Source organism: Bufo gargarizans, chromosome 3, assembly GCF_014858855.1.
Source record: "Bufo gargarizans isolate SCDJY-AF-19 chromosome 3, ASM1485885v1, whole genome shotgun sequence".
NCBI lineage: Eukaryota > Metazoa > Chordata > Amphibia > Anura > Bufonidae > Bufo > Bufo gargarizans.
In genome coordinates, this window is record NC_058082.1 from 379,731,846 (window position 1) to 379,751,557 (window position 19,712).

At 41.1% G+C, this 19,712-nt stretch overlaps 1 protein-coding gene across 6 annotated transcripts in view; it reads right to left on the reverse strand.

The window, feature by feature from the left end:
* LOC122933278 (mitogen-activated protein kinase 14) overlaps positions 1-19,712 on the reverse strand; it is a 247,058-nt gene that overhangs the window by 155,724 nt on the left and 71,622 nt on the right. For 3 of the 6 annotated variants that reach the window (XM_044288156.1, XM_044288155.1, XM_044288154.1), the window contains exon 5: positions 2,818-2,847. The exons of the other annotated variants lie outside the window; for them this stretch is intronic. In XM_044288156.1, coding sequence (XP_044144091.1) covers positions 2,818-2,847 — 30 coding nt within the window. The remainder of the gene's footprint in view (positions 1-2,817; positions 2,848-19,712) is intronic. 6 annotated transcript variants of the gene reach the window in all.

Sequence of the window (19,712 nt, forward strand, 5' to 3'; positions counted from 1 at the left end):
AAGGTATAGGTGTTTTATGCTTATCGTATACCTCCCTCCCTGGTGAAGTAAGTCCCCTACTCGATGCAACTTTTTAGATGCAACACTTTTAGAGTGTTTTTCTATTTATTTTTATTTTTCCACTTTTAAAGTACCATTTTAACGTCACATTACCACTTTTCACCTGCCTAAGGGTACTTTCACCCTGTCGGATCCGTCCTGCCGCCGGACTGCCACTCCGTCCCCCTGACTATAATGGGGGGGGCGGAGCTCCGGCGCAGCACTGCAGTGTGCGCTGAGAGGCCACCGGACTAAAAAGTCGTACATGCAGTACTTTTAGCCTCTAGCCGTGCACTGTCAATGGGGACAGAGTGTCAGTCTGGCGGCACGGCGAAATAGCGGCAGGACGGATCCAACCGGGTGAACAGTCCGTCGGATCCGTCCTGCTGCTAGTGTAAAAGTAGCCTAATTTCATAACTGATCATGAGTTTCTAATCTCCATTATTCTTTTACATCATCTAACTCTCAGATATACACCTTTCACTTGGCACCCATGTGTTTCCCTTTTATCCATCTGATATCACTTGACTGTGGGGTGGACAGGGGTCTTTAAAGAGCTCAGACAGGTGCTACTAAGTTAGATTAATGAGTGGAGTAGAGGTGGAATTTTAAAAGGCACAGTAACAGGTCTTTGAGAGCCAGAATTCTTGATGTTTTTCAGGTGTTCAAATACTTACAGTAAGGTCAGCAGTGCAAGACAATTAAATTATTTAAAAACAAACCTACAATGTGATTTCCTGATTTTTTTTATCCTCTCTCTCAGAGTGGGAATGCACCTACAATGTGAATTTCAGACCCCTCCATGATTTCTAAGTGGGAGAACTTAAATCGCAGGGTGTTCACACAAAGTACACCCCACAATTTTTTCAGTATAGGTCATCAATATCAGATCGGCTGGGGTCCAACACCCGGCACCCCCGCCGCTCAGCTGTTTGAAGATAAGGCGCGCGTCGTGCCAGCTCTGCCTCCTCTTCACGGTTTACCTTCTCGCCGTTGCATCGGCAGTGGTGAGCAGGTATAATTACACCCAAGCCTTCCCATTCATGTCAATGGGACGGATCACTCCAGCCCATTGAAATGAATAGACGGTTAGGTGTAATTACACCTGCTCACCGCTGCAGATGCAACAGCGAGACGGTAAACAGTGAACAGGAGGCAGCACTGGCACGGCGTGCACCTCCTCTTCAAACAGCTGATCAGCGGGGGTGCCGGGTGTCGGACCACAGCCGATCTGATATTGATGACCTATCCTGAGGATAGCAATAAACAAAGTGTAGAAGCAGCACCACTCGGTCCTTGTTGATGTATCCAAATAGATGCAACAGCCTCACTGATGGCCTTGGATCCAACGGCCAGAATATATAGAAAAGTGCAGATGGTATCAGCAGCATCTTACATCATCGACTTTTATTTGGACTTCAAAGCAATAATACAAATAGCAACGTTTCGGCTGATACACAGGCTTGACAAAGGCTGTGTATCAGGCTAAACATTGCCATTTGTATTATTGCTTTGAAGTCCAAATAAAAGTCGATGATGTGAGATGCTGCTGATACCATCTGCACTTTTCTATCCTGAGGATAGGTCATCAATAAATATAACTCGGACAGACCCTTTAATGCAGGCATGTCCAAACTGCGGCCCTCCAGCTGTTGCAAAACTACAACTCCCAGCATGCCTGGATAGCTTACAGCTATTAGGGCATGCTGGGAGTTGTAGTTTTGTAACAGCTGGAGGGCCACAGTTTGGACATGCCTGCTTTAATGTCTAAACCGCTGTCAACAAAAGTGAGTACATTTTTGTGAGAATTCTATAGATATAGAGAGATTTATATATTATATATACACACATATACATACATATATACACACACACACACACACACACACACACACACACAGGGATTAAGATGAAGAGCAATCCATATAGTAAATGGACAGCTAGTCTACAAGAGCAGGGCCATTCTTACAGAGTTTTGTTGGAGCCCACTCATTTAAGGCTACTTTCATACTTGCGTTTACATTTTCCGGTATTGAGATCAGTCATAGGACCTCAATAACAGATAAAAACGCTTCAGTTTTTTCCCCATTCATTGTCAATAGGGACAAAACGTAACTGAAGATACTGGAGAGCAAACCGCAGTTTTCTTTCAGTCATGGGATGCGGTGCAAAACGGATCCGGCATGACCCAAAATGCAAGTCAATGGGGAAAACGGATCTGTCCCCCATTGACTTTCAAATGGTATTCATGACAAAGGAGTCATTGCTATGTTAAAGATAATAAAACCGGATCCGTTCATAACGGATGCAGATGGTTGTATCATCAGTACCGGAAGCATTTTTGCTAATCCCTGCGGGATCAGGCAAAGACACAAGTTTAAAAGTAGCCCAAGATGTTCATAGGTTCTAACAGATCATATAGACAAAGGTATGTATCTTTATGAAAACTGAATGTTATAATGACAGACTTCCTTTAAAACAACTCTGAAAAAAGTTAAAATACTTGTGTGGTCTAGATGCATGCTTGCAAATAGTAAAAATGTATCACCCTGAAAAAAAAAAAAAAAAAAAAAAAAAAAAAAGTCCAACAGCTCAGACGCTGCAGCTATCGTCCCTGCCAGAGACGTGACCGAGTGGTGGTACTTTCAAAAGGTGAACGCTTTTTAGTCTTTTACCCAGTTTCTTGTCTGTCAATTTGTCATTTATTTACATCATACAAACCCTTCAACTTGAAAATGCTTAATGTTTAAAACAACACAGAACAGTGACACTACTTACTCTATGGATAATACCAGCTGAGTGGATATACTAAAGAAAATAAGAAAAGGAAATGATTTAAGATCTTTTTGAAAGTACAATGAATACAAAGACAATTTTGCTTGGTAATATGATCTACACAATCTGACAATCAGTTCTGGCAGTGGTCCAAAATGCAGTGCTGATCATAATACAGTCATGTGAAAAAATTAGGACACCCTTTGAAAGCATGTGGTTTTTTGTAACATTTTTAATAAAAGGTTATTTCATCTCCGTTTCAACAATACAGAGAGATTAAAGTAATCCAACTAAACAAAGAAAACTGAAGAAAAGTCTTTTCAAGATCTTCTGTAAATGTCATTCTACAAAAATGCCTATTCTAACTGAGGAAAAAGATAGGACACCCTCACATGTATTCCCTCTTAAATTGGCTCAGATCTCACACAGGTATATCACACCAGGTGCACATAATTAGTAGATCGTTACTCTGCATGTTGAATGAGGCTTGCCCTATTTAAACCTCAGACATTTAGTTTGGTGTGCTCCTGACTGTTGAAGTGAGAGTGAGCACCATGGTGAGAGCAAAAGAGCTGTCAGAGGACTTCAGAAAAAAGATTGTAGCAGCCTATGAGTCTAGGAAGGGATTTAAAAAGATCTCAAAAGATTTTGAAATCAGCCATTCCACTGTCCGGAAGATAGTCTACAAGTGGAGGGCTTTCAAAACAACTGCCAACATGCCCAGGACTGGTCGCCCCAGCAAGTTCACCCCAAGAGCAGACCGCAAGATGCTAAAAGAGGTATCCAAAAACCCTAAAGTGTCATCTCGAGAACTACAGCAGGCTCTGGCTACTGTTGATGTAGAAGTACATGCCTCTACAATCAGAAAGAGACTGTACAAGTTTAACTTGCATGGGAGGTGTGCAAGGAGGAAACCTTTGCTTTCCAAGAGAAACATCGAGGCCAGACTGACATTTGCCAGAGATAAAGTTGACAAAGACCAGGACTTCTGGAATAATGTTCTTTGGACAGATGAGTCCAAAATTGAATTATTTGGACACAACAGCAGAGGACATGTTTGGCGTAAACCAAACACAGCATTCCAAGAAAAGAACCTCATACCAACTGTGAAGCATGGAGGTGGAAGTGTCATGGTTTGGGGCTGCTTTGCTGCAGCAGGACCTGGTCAGCTCACCATCATAGAATCCACGATGAATTCTACTGTGTATCAGAAGGTGCTTGAAGAACATGTGAGACCATCAGTTAGAAAATTAAAGCTGAAGCGGAACTGGACCATGCAACATGACAATGACCCAAAACATACTAGTAAATCAACCAAAGATTGGCTGAAAAAGAAGAAATGGAGAGTCCTGGAATGGCCAAGTCAAAGTCCAGATTTGAATCCCATTGAGATGCTGTGGGGTGACTTGAAAAGGGCTGTACGTGCAAGAAACCCCTCAAACATCTCACAGCTGAAAAAGTTCTGCATTGAGGAGTGGGGTAAAATTTCCTCAGACCGATGTCGAAGACTGGTAGATGGCTACAAGAACCGTCTCACTGCAGTTATTTCAGCCAAAGGAGGTAACACTCGCTATTAGGGGCAAGGGTGTCCTATCTTTTTCCTCAGTTAGAATAGGCATTTTTGTAGAATGACATTTACAGAAGATCTTGAAAAGACTTTTCTTCAGTTTTCTTTGTTTAGTTGGATTACTTTAATCTCTCTGTATTGTTGAAACGGAGATGAAATAACCTTTTATTAAAAATGTTACAAAAAACCACATGCTTTCAAAGGGTGTCCTAATTTTTTCACATGACTGTACATCTTCTTAGGGGTCAGAGGTCTGCTTTAATCAAATCACATCTTTAGGGCTCATGCACATCTGATCATTGGCCCAGGAAACACAGTCCATGTATCTGATGATCTCCTGGGCCGACAGCTGGAACTTAACTCACTGCATCAGTGTTTTATAATGCAGTCAGTTCTCATCCGATCGTGGATGACTTGTACTGAACTGTCAATTGAGTAGAATAGATCGGCAATCAGATATGAACTGACTCAGTATGATGCAGTCAGTTCAGGGGAGCCGCAGTCAGCTTGGGAGATCTGGCAGACACATGGATTGTGTTTTCTGGGCTGATCACGGTCAAGTGCTTAAGTCCTTATACAACCATAGGGTTACACTACAGCTGGATAAAACTACAGGCACCCAGAATTTTGTGAATATATAATGAGGCTTTTTCAGCCATGTGTAATTAAAGAGGACCTTTCACCGCTCCTGACATTACCATATAAATAGCCGGCACGGTAGGACATACTCATGGCATGTGATATTGCTTATTATTTTTACTATGAACTGCTCTGATACCCCTCCCCCCCCCAGTTTTGGTTTCTCGCCAGATGTGTAAATCCATACCATCAGTACAGGGAGGAGGAGATGGCAGTGTTTCTCAAGGTGAGTCTCCTTCTCATTGGCTGTGAGAATCACAGCAGAGAGCTTAACAGCCATTGAGAAAAAAAAAAGACAGCTCACCTTCTCCCTGGCTGTGTTGCTCTCCACTGCGATTTGCCAGCTCATAGTCCGGGAGAGGGAGACGCCCCTTGAGAAACACGGCCGTCTCCTCCTTCCTGTACCGGTGGTATGGATTTACATACCAGCCGGGAGACCAGAACAAGGGCACAACATGGTAACGGAGGAGCGCATAGAAAAAATATGCAATATCACATGCCATCAGTATGTCCTACCCTGCCAGCTATTTATATGGTAATGTCAGGACCGGTGAAAGTTCCTCTTTAAGGCCCCATGCACACGGCCGTGTTTCACAGCCGTGTGCAGGCCGTGGAACCGCGGCCTGGATCCCTCCTGAGAGCAGGAGCGCACGGCGTCACTGGTTGCTATGACGCCGTGCGCTCCCTGCTGCCGCCGCTATGCAGTAATACACTGGTATGATCTATACCAGTGTATTACTGTACTGTGCCGGCAGCAGGGAGCGCACGGCGTCATAGCAACCAGTGACGCCGTGCGCTCCTGCTCTCAGGAGGGATCCAGGCCGCGGTTCCACGGCCCGCACACGGCTGTGAACAACGGCCGTGTGCATGGGGCCTTAGTTTAATTTCTGCAGCAAACTTTTGTGGAGCTTTCTACACTTACAGGATTGTGTACAGTCAAAAATTATGAGTCAAAAACTAACCAAACTCTGAGCGTAGAATTATTTTAATTAACTTTTAGAAAAGACATATACATCATTTTGAGACAATTTCCCAGCTTTTCAATAAACGTTTGCCTATTGTCAACAAGCTTTCATATTCCCTCATGTTTTAGGCCAAGCTGTGCATGCTTAAAGCCTCATACACACGTCTGTGTTCAAATCCGTGAGCAGATGGTCAGTGATGCATCCGTGAAGCTGTCTGAAGGATCCATACGTCTGTTTTTTCCTGTCCGTGTTGCATTCGCGCTTCACTGACACAGCTGAAAAATAATTAATTAAAATGAATGGGGACGTGCGCTGTCCGTGGAGAACGCGTACAGCACACGTCCGTGAGACACTGACGTGTGAATGAGGCTTAAGGAGGACCCTTCATCACTCCCGACATGACCATTTTATCAGCTACAAACATTGCCAGTGTATTAGGGATTCTGGAACATTTACTCTAATGGCTATGTTGCATCATTCCTTTATTATTTCTACAAGAGGTTTATGAATGAATTGCTAACAGTCTGCAGTAAGGATATCCAAGACTGCTAGCAATTAATTGATAAACTTCTAGAAGAAATACAGTAATGGCACAGCATAGAGTAATAAGAATAGATGCTCCAGGATTGTTATTACATAGGGATTGCAAGTAGCTAATAAAATAGGTATGTCAGGAGAGGTGACAAGTCCTCTTTAATGTTATCCATCATAAATGGGCATCCAGCTCCTTCTTCATGGCTAACACATATGCTTAAAGGGTTTCTGTCATGAGAAATAACGTTATGTAGCTGACTGACATTAGCGATGTGCTAATGTCAGCAGTACATAACAGTATGCCTTATAACTCCCTGCCTGCCACCGTTCGCTATTTTCAGCAGCCCCATAGAAATAAATTGAGGGCGGCTGCGCGTGCACAGTGCGCCCTCCATTCATTTCCCCTCTCCGTTCTCATTGTAGGTGTGGGTCCCAGCGGTGGGACCCGCACCTATCAGACAATGGGGGCATATCCTAGCGATATGCCCCCATTGCCTGAGATGGGAAAACCCCCTTAAGGGCTTGTCCTGGATATAATATTGATGACCCATCCTCAGGATAGGTAATCAAGATCATATGGGCAGGGGTCCGACACTCTGTGTGCCGCAGCCTCTTCCTAAGCCATGTGACGTAACTGTACGTCGGTCACATGGCCTAGTTGCAGCTCAGACCTATTGTGTAATGCAGGGGTCAGCAACCTTCAGCACACCAGCTTTTGTGAAACTACAATTCTCAGCATGAAGACTTGTTCAGCTGTTCTCAGAAATCCCATAGCTGAGAATGGAGCATGCTAATATTTGTAGTTTCACAACAGCTGGAGTGCCAAGGGTTGGAGACATCCGATGTAGTGGATGGAGCTGGTAAGTACAGTGCTGCTCCAATTCACTTCTAGTTCTGTCCACTATAGATGGACAGTGCTAAGTAGTAAGGCACTGGAGGTACAAGGCATTTTGTGCAGGTTGGATTTGGACCCATTCACTTCAATGGGACCCCAAAAGATGCAGACAGCAAACCCATGTGCTGTCCACATCTATATGTCAGTCATATGGCCACACAGAAAAAAAAAAACATGTCCTATTCTTGTCTGTATTACAGACAAGGATAGGACAGTTCTATAGAGGGGAAGATGTTCCGTAAAATGTGGAATCATGCATGCATGAAGAATGGGAAGGGTTCAGAAACATTGCAGTAGTGCATGATGCAGGTTGGTCTACCTTTGTTGCACTTGTTTTATGGACATACTTGTCTACGAATTAACAGCCCATGACTTTGATGTGTACTCATTATGTGAAAACAAGATTTCTATGCAACTGGTGGACTAACTACATATAAAAGGGAGTTATGAACAGTGTACCATGTGTTATCTGTACAGGGCTAAAATGTTTTCCCAATTACTCCTTACTTATCCTAAATACTCCTTTCAGACAAGTGAGGCAACCACTCGAAAATGAGTGACCCCTCTGGAAATGCTACTTAACACTGGGAAGCCTAAAAAGGTCCCTACACATTTCATCAAAACGATACTGAAAAGCCTAATCAAGGGACTTGACTTAAAGCTTTAGGACACTTTGGTCTGTGCTGCTTATACTAACAGGAGAGTCTGTAATAAAGAGCGTTAATAGGGTATCTTTCCCTTGGCTTGTCCAAACTGCAGATTTGTTCCATTGGCATTTTCAGCGATTACTACATTATGGAGATTGGATATTTACACTTTATTTTAAGTTTTGGAATATCAGATTAAAAGTAAAGCTTTAAATGATTCCAGTTTTGAGGGTGCCCAGTTATTCTGTATTACACTTCCATGACCTCACAATTTGTTTAAAAATATTTACAGTAGGGATTCAGTATTTTACCCAATTGATAAATGAATAAGTAGTATAGGGATGCATAACTCGTCAAAGTCAAAGTGACCGGTGACCACGCCCCTTTCGGCCCATAACCCCACCTAAAATAACATCCATTTAAATTCTCTTTTATTCTTTTAGATCTGATAAAGTTCCAGTAATTCTATTAAGTTTAATATGTTTTAAATAAAATTATATTAACCTTGTATAAACAGCTTATCAAATTATTATAAATATTGGCAATAGCCATTTGATCCATCTATCTATCTATAGGACCTTCAATGGTGTCACCGAAGGTCTTGCAAGGTATACGATGCAGTCCCAACACGCCAGTAATTAAATTAAGTTTAATATGTTTACATTTTTTGTAGAAAATGAAGTGATTTTGCGACACCCATGATGTATGTATGTGTGTGTGTGTGTGTGTGTGTGTGTGTGTGTGTGTGTGTGTATGTATATATATATATATATATATATATATATATATATATATATATATATATATATATTTTTTTTTTTTTTTTTTTTTTGGGGGGGGGGGGGGAAGGGGGGTGATTTGTATTTATATGATATGATGATTTTACTAGTTTTCTATGGACCCCTATTATAGGCAAGGGCTCCATAAGAAATACAATGCAGCAGCCTCCTGTCATTCATAAAGATAGGGGCTGCTGCATACATGCTCCAGCTACTCTGATCGCCACACGGGAGAGACAGAGCGCAACCAAAAGTGGGCACTTTCGGTTTCAGAGCGCTCAGATACCGTGGTCAGGATTGACCACGGCATCCGAGGGGTTAAATGTCTGATCGGCATTACTGCCGGTTGCGGGCATCTGCTAGAAGAAGCAGGAGGCCACCGGCGGCTATTGCGCCCGCAGCGGGCAGGAGCGGGCGCCATCATTAAACACCCGCCCAGCGCCATACATGCACGGTGCTGAGCGTGAAAGGCTTAAGCTTGTATTAACCTCTTACTATAAATTATTTATAAGCCATTATAAATATTGCCAGTGGCTAATTATAAATATTGGCAGCGGCTAATTGATCCTTCTATCTTCCTAAAACCAAAAAGACCTTTGATGATGTCACTGAAACACCCCATTTTCCGCACATAACCCCAGCCCACTCTGACCAAATCCCTGCCCATCGTGAGGTTATCGAAGGTCCTGCAAGGCAGAAGTCCTTTTGTTAGTGGACCTGCGATCTTTTTAATTTGCTTTTAATTATGTACGATTGTGTTTAATAAATCAAATGCTGCAGTGATTTAAGCAAAATATTTGATCACCGCATCTAACACAGAAATGTATCATTTATAAAATATTAAAAATAGCTAATTGCGGCCCTATCTTTCCCGGGGTCAATTCTGTCTGCCTATTTTGTCCTATTTCATAGCCGCATCTATCACAGATATTCAACATATCTATACGAACAGCTGTTCACAGACATGTCCGGACATGTTCTAATATATTTATATAAAACTGTTATCCATCTATAAACCGGATTAATAAAGTAATAGTATAAATATTTAATCTAACAATTTATCGATTGAACTATCTACCAATCTATCCATTTTATGCATCTATCTTCTAATATCTAACTTCCTATCTTTCTATCTATCCAACCAACTGTCTACCAAATCAATTTTATCCATCGACCTATCCATTATCTATCAAGCTTTCTATCCATCCAACAATTTATCTAGCCATCTACCCATCTATTTTTATCTATCTTTATCAATCTATATATTGACCTATCTATTCTGTCTTTCTATCCATCTAACAATTTATCTACCAATCTATTTTATCCATCTACCCATTTATCTAGCGTCTAACGTCCATCTATAATCCTATCTTTCTATCTATCCATTTATATAACTATCTATTTATCTACCAATCTACCTTTCTATCAATCTAGTTATATATCCACCTATCTATTCTATTAGATATCAATATTTCTATATAACAATTTAAGTATTTATCTATCTATCTATCTAATTATATCTCAACCGATCTGTTCGGTCTATTATCTAGCAATCTTTCTATCTAGCCATCTAACAATTTATCAAATTATCTATCGATCTATTTATCCTCTATACGTCACATATTTATTTATCTAACAATTTATCCATATATATCTATGCATACACATATCTATCAAGCTTCTAATATCTAACGACTTATCTTTCCATCTTCTAATATCTATCTAGCTACCTATCTTTCTATCTAGCTATTCATCTATCTAGAACATGACTAACTATCAAACATCTATCTATTTATCTTTCTATCTAAATGGCCATGTTTCCACTATCTTTTAATCTATCCATCTAACTAAAATGTATCTATTTATCTATCTAGCAATTTATTTATATTTCTATATATCTACCTATCTATCTCTATATGTTTCTATATAACTGTCTGTCTTTCCACTTTCTATCTATTCATCTAACAATGTATATGTATCAAGATATCTATTTATCTTTCATCTAGCAGGTTTCTTTGAAGTACCCAGCTTTCCTGAAGCTATTAATTCCCATCAAGCTAATAGAAACATAGAATGTGTCGGCAGATAAGAACCACTTGGCCCATCTAGTCTGCCCAATAAACGCCTATGAAGCCATTAATAAAAGCGTATGAATCGCACAACCCTCTTAGAATCTTTAAAAGATTGATCTATCTTCTAATAAGCCAGCGATAATTTTGTACAAACATCTGCCAAATTTCACTGTATAGTCAACCTAATGCACAAGCAGCACCAATTTTTACAGCGTATTTTCTTATTCCAAATTTCCGTTCGTGCGATTCATACGCTTTTATTAAAAGCTTCATAGGCTTTTATTAGCTTGACAGGATTTAATAGCTTCGGGAAAGCTGGGTACTTCAAAGAAACCTGCTAGATAATAGATAGATAAATAGCTAAACTGTTAGATAGATGGATAGATAGAAACAAAATGGAAAGATAGACAGATAGAGATAGATATATATATATATATATATATATATATATATATATATATATATAGATAGATAAATTGTTGTTAGTTAGATGGGTAGATCAAAAGATAGTGGAAAGATAGGCATTTATATAGAAAGATAAATAGATGTTTGATAGTTAGCCATGTTATAGATAGAAAGATAAGTCGTTAGATAGATATTAGAAGCTTGATAAATAGATATACGTATACATAGATAAATAGATATATGGATAAATAGATCGATGGCTACATAAAAAAGACATGTGATAGATAAATAGATATATAATAGAGAAATAGATATGTGATAGATAAATTGTTAGATGGAAAAATTGTGGAAAAATAGACAGAAACAAACAAAAGCTAGATAGATAGAAAGATAGAGTTAGAAAGATAAATATATGTTTGATAGATAGAAAGAAATATATAGATGTTTGATAGATAGCCATGTTATAGACAGATAGCTAGAAAGATAGGTCGCTAGAAAGATATTAGAAGCTTGATAAATAGATATGCGTATACATAGATAAATAAATATATGGATAGATAGATGGTTAGATAGATAAGTGATGTATAGATAAATAGATTGACAGATATATAATAGATAAATAGATATGTGATAGATCATAGAAAGATAGAATAGATATATAGGTCGATATATAAACTGAACAAAAATATAAACGCAACACTTTTGGTTTTGCTCCCATTTTGCATGAGCTGAACTCAAAGATCTGAAACATTTTCTACATACACAGAAGACCCATTACTCTCAGATATTGTTGACAAATCTGTCTAAATCTGTTAGTGAGCACTTCTCCTTTACCGAGATAATCCATCCCACCTCACCTCACAGGTGTGGCATATTAGTGGTACTTTATACAGTGTTATGCTTATTGGGCTCTTCAAGACACTCAGGTTTAAATTATATAGGCCTGTGGTATATTTATGCATTCATTGATGAGACTCACATATAGCATATTGATTGGTTCATTTCTTTCTGGATATTTCTTGGTGTATCACATAAGCAGCGGTAACTATGTGCAACTATTATGTATAGACATACATACTGGCATTGGGGGGTTTTATCCACACTTCTCTGCATTTCCCTACTGGGTTTTAATTATTTATCTTGTATGTATGCATATTTGTTCAATAAGGAGCCAAAAGGATCCGTCCTGGCTTACAATGTAAGTCAATGGGGACGGATCCGTTTTCACTGACACAATATGATGCAATTGAAAACTGATCTGTCCCCCATTGACTTTCAATGTAAGTCAGGACTGATCTGTTTTGACTTAGCATTATTCTTAAAAAAAAACAAAAAAAAAAAAACGGATCCGTTCTGAATGGATACAAGTGTTTGCATTATCGGTGAGGATCAGCCTGTGCAGATACAAGACGGATCCGCACCGAACACAGGTGAAAGTAACCTTAGACAGCAATCTGAACAATATTTGAGAGCAATGAGTATTTTGTTTATGTAGAAAATGTTTCAGGCTCAAAGACCTGAAACATTTTCTACATAAACAAAATACTCATTGCTCTCAAATATTGGGAGAAAAACGCAAAATGGGAGCAAAACCGAAAGTGTTGCGTTTATATTTTTGTTCAGTGTAGATAGAGTGATAGAAAGATGGATAAAACTAGATAGATTGGTAGATAGATACATTGTTAAATGAATAAAATATTTATACTATTACTTTATTAAGCCGGTTTATAGATAGATAATATTTTGCTTAAATCACGCCAGACTTCGATTTAATAAAACACGATCATATATAATTAAAAGCAAAATTTTAAAGATCGCAGGTCCACTATCAAAGGGACTCTTCGATGACATCACTATGAGCAGGGTTGTGGTCGGAGTGGACTGGGGTGATGGGCGGAAAATGGGGCGTTTTGGCGACATCAAAGGCCTTTTAGCTTTTAGGAAGATAGAAGGATCAATTAGCCGCTGCCAATATTTATAATGGCTTATAAATAATTTATAATAAGAGGTTAACCCTTTCATGACCAAAGGTCATTGATTCTCCAGTGTCCAGGTCAAAATGTACTTTGGAACACTTATTTATCACTTCATGACGTTCTTAAATTTGAGTAAATATATTTCACCTTTATTTATGGAAAAAAAAAAATCACAAATTTACCCCAATTTTTTTTTAAAAATGCACAATTTTTAAAATTTTTGTTTCTCTGCTTCTGAAAGTGATGCCTCAAAATATTTCTTACCTAACATTCCCCATATGTCTACTTTATGTTTGCGTCATTTTGGAAATGTCATTTTATTTTTTTAGGACATTACAAGGCTTAGAAGTTTAGAAGCAATTCTTAAAATTTTTAAGAAAGGGGCGTGGTCTGGCTGCCAAGGCGCGCGGATGTAGTGTGCTGTAGCTCCGGAGTTAGCACTGTATTCATCGACTAAAACAGCGACGATACCCATGGTGAACACACCGAAACCGAACAGACAAGGCACCGAACACTCCCTGAACATGACTGGGAGGAGGAAGAAAGTGCAGAAACAACCGCAACTGACGAAGTTTTACTTCACTCGAGAGGCGGGGAGGTTCCAAGATGGCGCCGGAGAAGAGAACGCCGCGGACAGCGAAAAGGAGGAAGACCCTCAATCAGTTAGCCACCCAGACTCTGTGGAGGACCTGACTACATCGCAGTCCCAGAGACCTGCACCCGGAATCAGGGATTCACACATCGGGCAAGAAGGAGCCTGTGGCACAGCAGCAGTAAGCCGATCGTACAGAGGAGACGCGACGACGGAGGCAGCGGACTCCCCGCACTCCACCCCTCTGAAAGGCTCTCCTGAGACAGGAACTGCCAACGCAGGTACTTTGGGATGTAATGGGGACTTGCAGGCTACGGGAGAGGCAGAATTCTTAGCACTGCCAGTCGCTAACGTAGTCCTGACAGACACTGCCATGAGAGACATGTTTCTAGTACAGAAACGCTCCCTGCTGCATGATATGCGTCTGATAGTGGCTCCCATGAGTAGAGAGGTGGAGGAGCTAGGGGCCAGAACTGACCATCTGGAACGCAAATTTAGGGAGTTTGCAGGCTCCCATAACGACCTTATAGAAGCTCACTATGCCTTGGAGGCTGAGGTGGAAGCTTTAAGAAGCAAAATGGCGGATCTGGAAGATGGTAGTAGACGCAACAATATTAAGCTAAGGGGCATCCCAGAGAGTGTGGTGGCTAAAGATATTCCTCTATATGTTAAAGAGCTGATCAAGTGCGTTCTACCTCACTGCAAGGATGGGGACTTAGAGATTGACCGGGCGCACAGAGTCCCGCGTCCCAGGCATATGGATGAATCTGTGTCAAGGGATGTTCTTGCCAGAGTCCATTTTTATACAGTAAAGGAGCAGCTGATGTCTTCCGCCAGAAAAAATGGTGGTCTACCTGCACCGTACCACAAAATCTCTCTGTATGCTGACCTATCGGCCACCACGCTTAGGCAAAGAAGGGCCCTGATACCCATTACGTCTGCCTTACAAAAAGCCAAAATCCAGTATAGGTGGGGGTTCCCAGTGCGCCTTCTAATCTTTCATATGGGAGAACTGTTTGCTATCAAAACAGTGGAGGAAGGGAAGAAAGTTCTGCAGAGCTGGGACGTTCCTATTGATCCGCAGGCAGAGCAGCGCCGGGGACATCCCGAAAAAATCCGGAAAGATTGGGACACTGTCAGCTAAAGAGACTCACCGGAGGGTGGTTTAACCTTCAGTGCTACTGACCGGAGTGGTGATTCGCTGCACAGGCTATTACCGAGGCTTCAGACGGGACTTTGATACCCCGAGTTATTTAGGTTCACGGGGAGCCTGTTGGTTCTCACGGATGCACCTATAGGTTATGTTCTTGGTTATAGGTTATTATTATTCTTTTCTTTTTTCAGCAATGCTATGGGAGGATACGTCCATGATTGATGGTAAACCTATGCCTTTAATATGCTCCACCATCTTCGTGCTATGGTTGCAGGCGCGCTGGCTGGGAGGCGTCTTGCACCTTTTTTACAGTTTACTGTGCGACTTTCATACCTTGCGTTTTAAATTGCTTTACTATGGTAATATCCTTTGCAAGTATTAATGTTAATGGTCTGAACAGCCCAATGCGCAGATCGCATATGTGGAGGGAAGTAAGATCCCTAAATTGTGATATATTAGGATTACAAGAAACCCATTTGATAGAGAAGGACGCCCACAGATTACAAAATGTCCAATTCCCCCATATCTTCCAAGCACATGCTAACTCCAAAACGAGGGGAGTGCTGATAGCTATAAAAAACACCTTGGCATTCACATTGCTAGAACATATAAGTGACCCAGCAGGAAGATATGTAATGCTGGTATGTACCTTGAACAACTCCCCCTTCACTCTGGTATCGATATATGCACCTAATAAGGGCCAGACTAGATTTGTGAGAAAGGTGTTGAAAATAGCCAAAAAGAAAAAAAAAGGGACAACTACTGATATTTGGAGACTTCAATCTGACTATAGACCCTGAAATGGATTCGACATCCTCTTCTCGCAGATCGGTTCAGTCCTTAAGCGATGCTATTTGGAAGGCGGAGCTATTTGATGTATGGCGTATTAAGCATCCTGCAGATAGAGAGTTTACGTTCCACTCAGGGGTACATAATGTATATTCTCGTATAGATATGTTCTGGGGGGACAGGATGACACTATCTAAAGTGACAGAGGCGGAGATAGGACAGATTAAATGGTCTGACCATGCTGCTATCGCACTAAAGTTATCAGAGGATGACAACTACTCCCCAAAATACCTTTGAAGGAGCAATCCTATACCATTGTCTTGTCCACAGCCTGGTCAGCGCATTGAATCGGACCTGAAAGAATTCTTCCTTCTTAACAAGCTGGATACTACTAACCCGGTGGTGTTGTGGAACGCCCACAAGGCGTGTATTAGAGGGTCATTCATACAACAAGGGGCAGTGAGAAAACGGAAATTAGAGGAGAAAATGTCAATGACAATGAAAATGTCAAATGACATTTGAAATGAAAATGTCAAATGACAATTGCTCACAAAATTGAAAGCATTGGAAGATAGGAACAAAAATGACCCCTCACCCCCCAATGCAGAAGCACTAAAACAAGTCAGGCAAGATTTAAGAAACCATATGCTAGATTCTTATGAAAAGGGTCTTAGGAAAACTAAGGCACGATACTATTCCCAAGGGAATAAAGCGGGAAAACTTCTGGCAGCTAGCCTGAAGGCAAAAAGAACAAAAAGCAGGATACATTACCATCTACATCCCAAAACGCAAACCAAATTATACTCTCCACAGGACATAGCAGAAGGCTTTCAATCGTACTACCATGATCTATACAACCTGAAAAACTCCATACCTACTTTTCCAAACTTGGAAGATATGGTGAGTAGATATCTTAATTCCCTAAATCTACCTACCTTAACTGATACTCAACTCCAAGTCCTTAATGCCCCAATAACGGAGGAGGAGATTGTGAAAGTTATTACATCTTTGCCCCAGGATAAGGCTCCCGGCCCAGATGGCTTTGCAAGCCATTACTACAAAAAGTTTGTGCACATACTAAGCCCCTTCCTGAAAGATTTTTGTCAACACGCCTTATCCTCTGGGAACTTCCCTAAGGAAAACTTACAAGCAATTATTATTACTTTACCTAAGCCAGGTAAAACTGCGGATAGACCGCAAAATTTCAGACCCATATCATTATTAAACCAAGACGTTAAAATTTATGCCAAGCTCCTGGCTCTTAGGATAGCTAACATACTCCCTTCTATAATCCATAAGGACCAGACAGGTTTTGTTCCGACTCGCCAGTCCTACTTTAACACCAGGAGAATGCTGGGCATATTCCATCAAGTCAAACAACAGAAAAGCCCCTTGTTGGTGCTGGCCTTGGATGCCGAGAAGGCATTTGACCGAATTAGGTGGTCGTTTGCCTTCTTGGTGCTCTCGGTTATGGGGTTTAGTGGCCCTATCATGTCCGCAATTATGGCCCTGTACAGTGACCCCACAGCTAGTGTATATGCCAATGGAGCCCTGTCAAAAACGTTCGAGCTGACAAATGGTACTAGACAGGGCTGCCCATTGTCTCCTCTGATTTTCATTATAGCAATGGAACCACTGGCTCAGGCAATTAGACTAGACCCATTAATTTCAGGGGTTAAAATTGGGGGGCAAGAGCATGTAATTTCGCTCTACGCTGATGATGTATTGCTGTCACTATCAAGCCCAGAACAATCACTAGCAGCGGTTATGAACCAAATAGAATTGTATGGCAATCTTTCGTATTACCACCTCAATTCATCTAAAACACAAGCAATGCCGTTACACGTCCCGGACACTCTGACTCAGTCCTTCCAGGAAAAGTGGGACTTCGATTGGTGCACAGACAGTATCCAATATCTAGGCACTAGCATGTCTGCATCAATGTCAAAACTATATGACCTTAACTATGAATCACTATTGGCAAAGGTAGGCAAGGACATGGAAGAGTTCCATAAACATGAAACTTCATGGGTTAGGGAGGATTGCAGCCTTTAAAATGTTCATACTCCCTCGCTTCTTGAATCTATACCGCACGGTCCCAATTTTGCTGCCTAAAAAGTTTTTTAGAAAGGTGCAACAAGTACTCTCCAAATATATCTGGCAAAATAGGAAGCCCCAGCAATGCTCTGATGAGAGAGAATGGAATTGAGGATATTTTTGGCTTGTACCCCTCTTTATTTGTGTTATGGAAATGTTTCCAAGCCATCACAGAAGCTAGAATTACTGGGTTTAGGTTTTTAGGAGTCTGGATATCCCAGAAAGGTAGATACACGAAATCTGACAAGGTAAAGGGTGCTGCTTGCGCTTGCTCCACTTGAACCCAAGGGATCTCGACTCTCCCTTTGTGCCAACTCCTAAGCATGGACACTAACGTGGCAATATAATATCGTTCCATGTCCGGGACCGCCAGACCTCCCATTGCTCGGGGTCTCTGAATTATACTACTCGCTATCCTCGGATAGCGAGTAGCGAGAAGCGAGTAGTATAATTCAGAGACCCCGAGCAATGGGAGGTCTGGCGGTCCCGGACATGGAACGATATTATATTGCCACGTTAGTGTCCATGCTTAGGAGTTGGCACAAAGGGAGAGTCGAGATCCCTTGGGTTCAAGTGGAGCAAGCGCAAGCAGCACCCTTTACCTTGTCAGATTTCGTGTATCTACCTTTCTGGGATATCCAGACTCCTAAAAACCTAAACCCAGTAATTCTAGCTTCTGTGATGGCTTGGAAACATTTCCATAACACAAATAAAGAGGGATACAAGCCAAAAATATCCTCAATTCCATTCTCTCTCATCAGAGCATTGCTTCCACATGCAGATCTGTCAGAATGGAATATAGAGACCGAGAGCAATATAGAATGGATATTTGAAAGTGGGGCGATGAAGTCTTTCCAAGCCTTGCAGAACCAATTGCTGATACCCAAGTCAGATTTCTTTAAGTACTTACAAATCCGGCACTTGATACAATCATTGACCCCATCGAATGCGAGATGTATGCAGGTGGGGATGTTATACCTTTCGGGGAATTCCAAAGGAATCAGAATGTTGTATGAATCACTACTCCAGCCAACACAGTTTAGGAAGTCTCACCCTATGCGTAAATGGGAGAGCTCGCTGAACATCACTATAGCGGATAATGACTGGCAGAGAACGATCAAATTGATCCACTCACACTTGCACTGTTCTAGCCATGTGGAATCGGCTTTGAAAACTATACTACACTGGTATTACACCCCTGAAAGATTACGTCATATGTATGTGGGAGTGTCGGATGAGTGCTGGAGGGGATGTGGAAGAAGGGGCACACTTCTTCACATTCTTTGGGAGTGCCCTTTGATTTCTAAATACTGGAAAGAATGTGAGGAACTGTTGAACAAGCTGCTCCAAGGAAAGCTTACGTGGACACCACAACTTGCCCTGCTTTTAATTGGTGTGACAAATCTCCCGGGGGAGAACAGGAAATTGGTAGCAGTAGTATGTGTTTTAGCAAAACTAATGATACTGCAAAGATGGAAATCCCAGGAATCACCTAGGCTGATAGATTTAGTATCAACTATCAATACCACATTTGCTTATGAAAGAATCATAGCCTTAGGTAATGGATCCTTCCAAAAGTTTTTGAAACATTGGCAGTTGTGGATCACTTCTAGTTACTGTGCCAAGAATTGAGTGTAAGGGTCCGTACTTGATGTACTGGATGGGCGATGCCAGCTCAACAAGTGGTAGCTATGCAGATGCGCAAGGGATCATTAATACACCTAGTTTTCCAGCAAAGGAATTTTACTATCATCATTACCATTACCATTAGTTAATAAACAGGTAGTT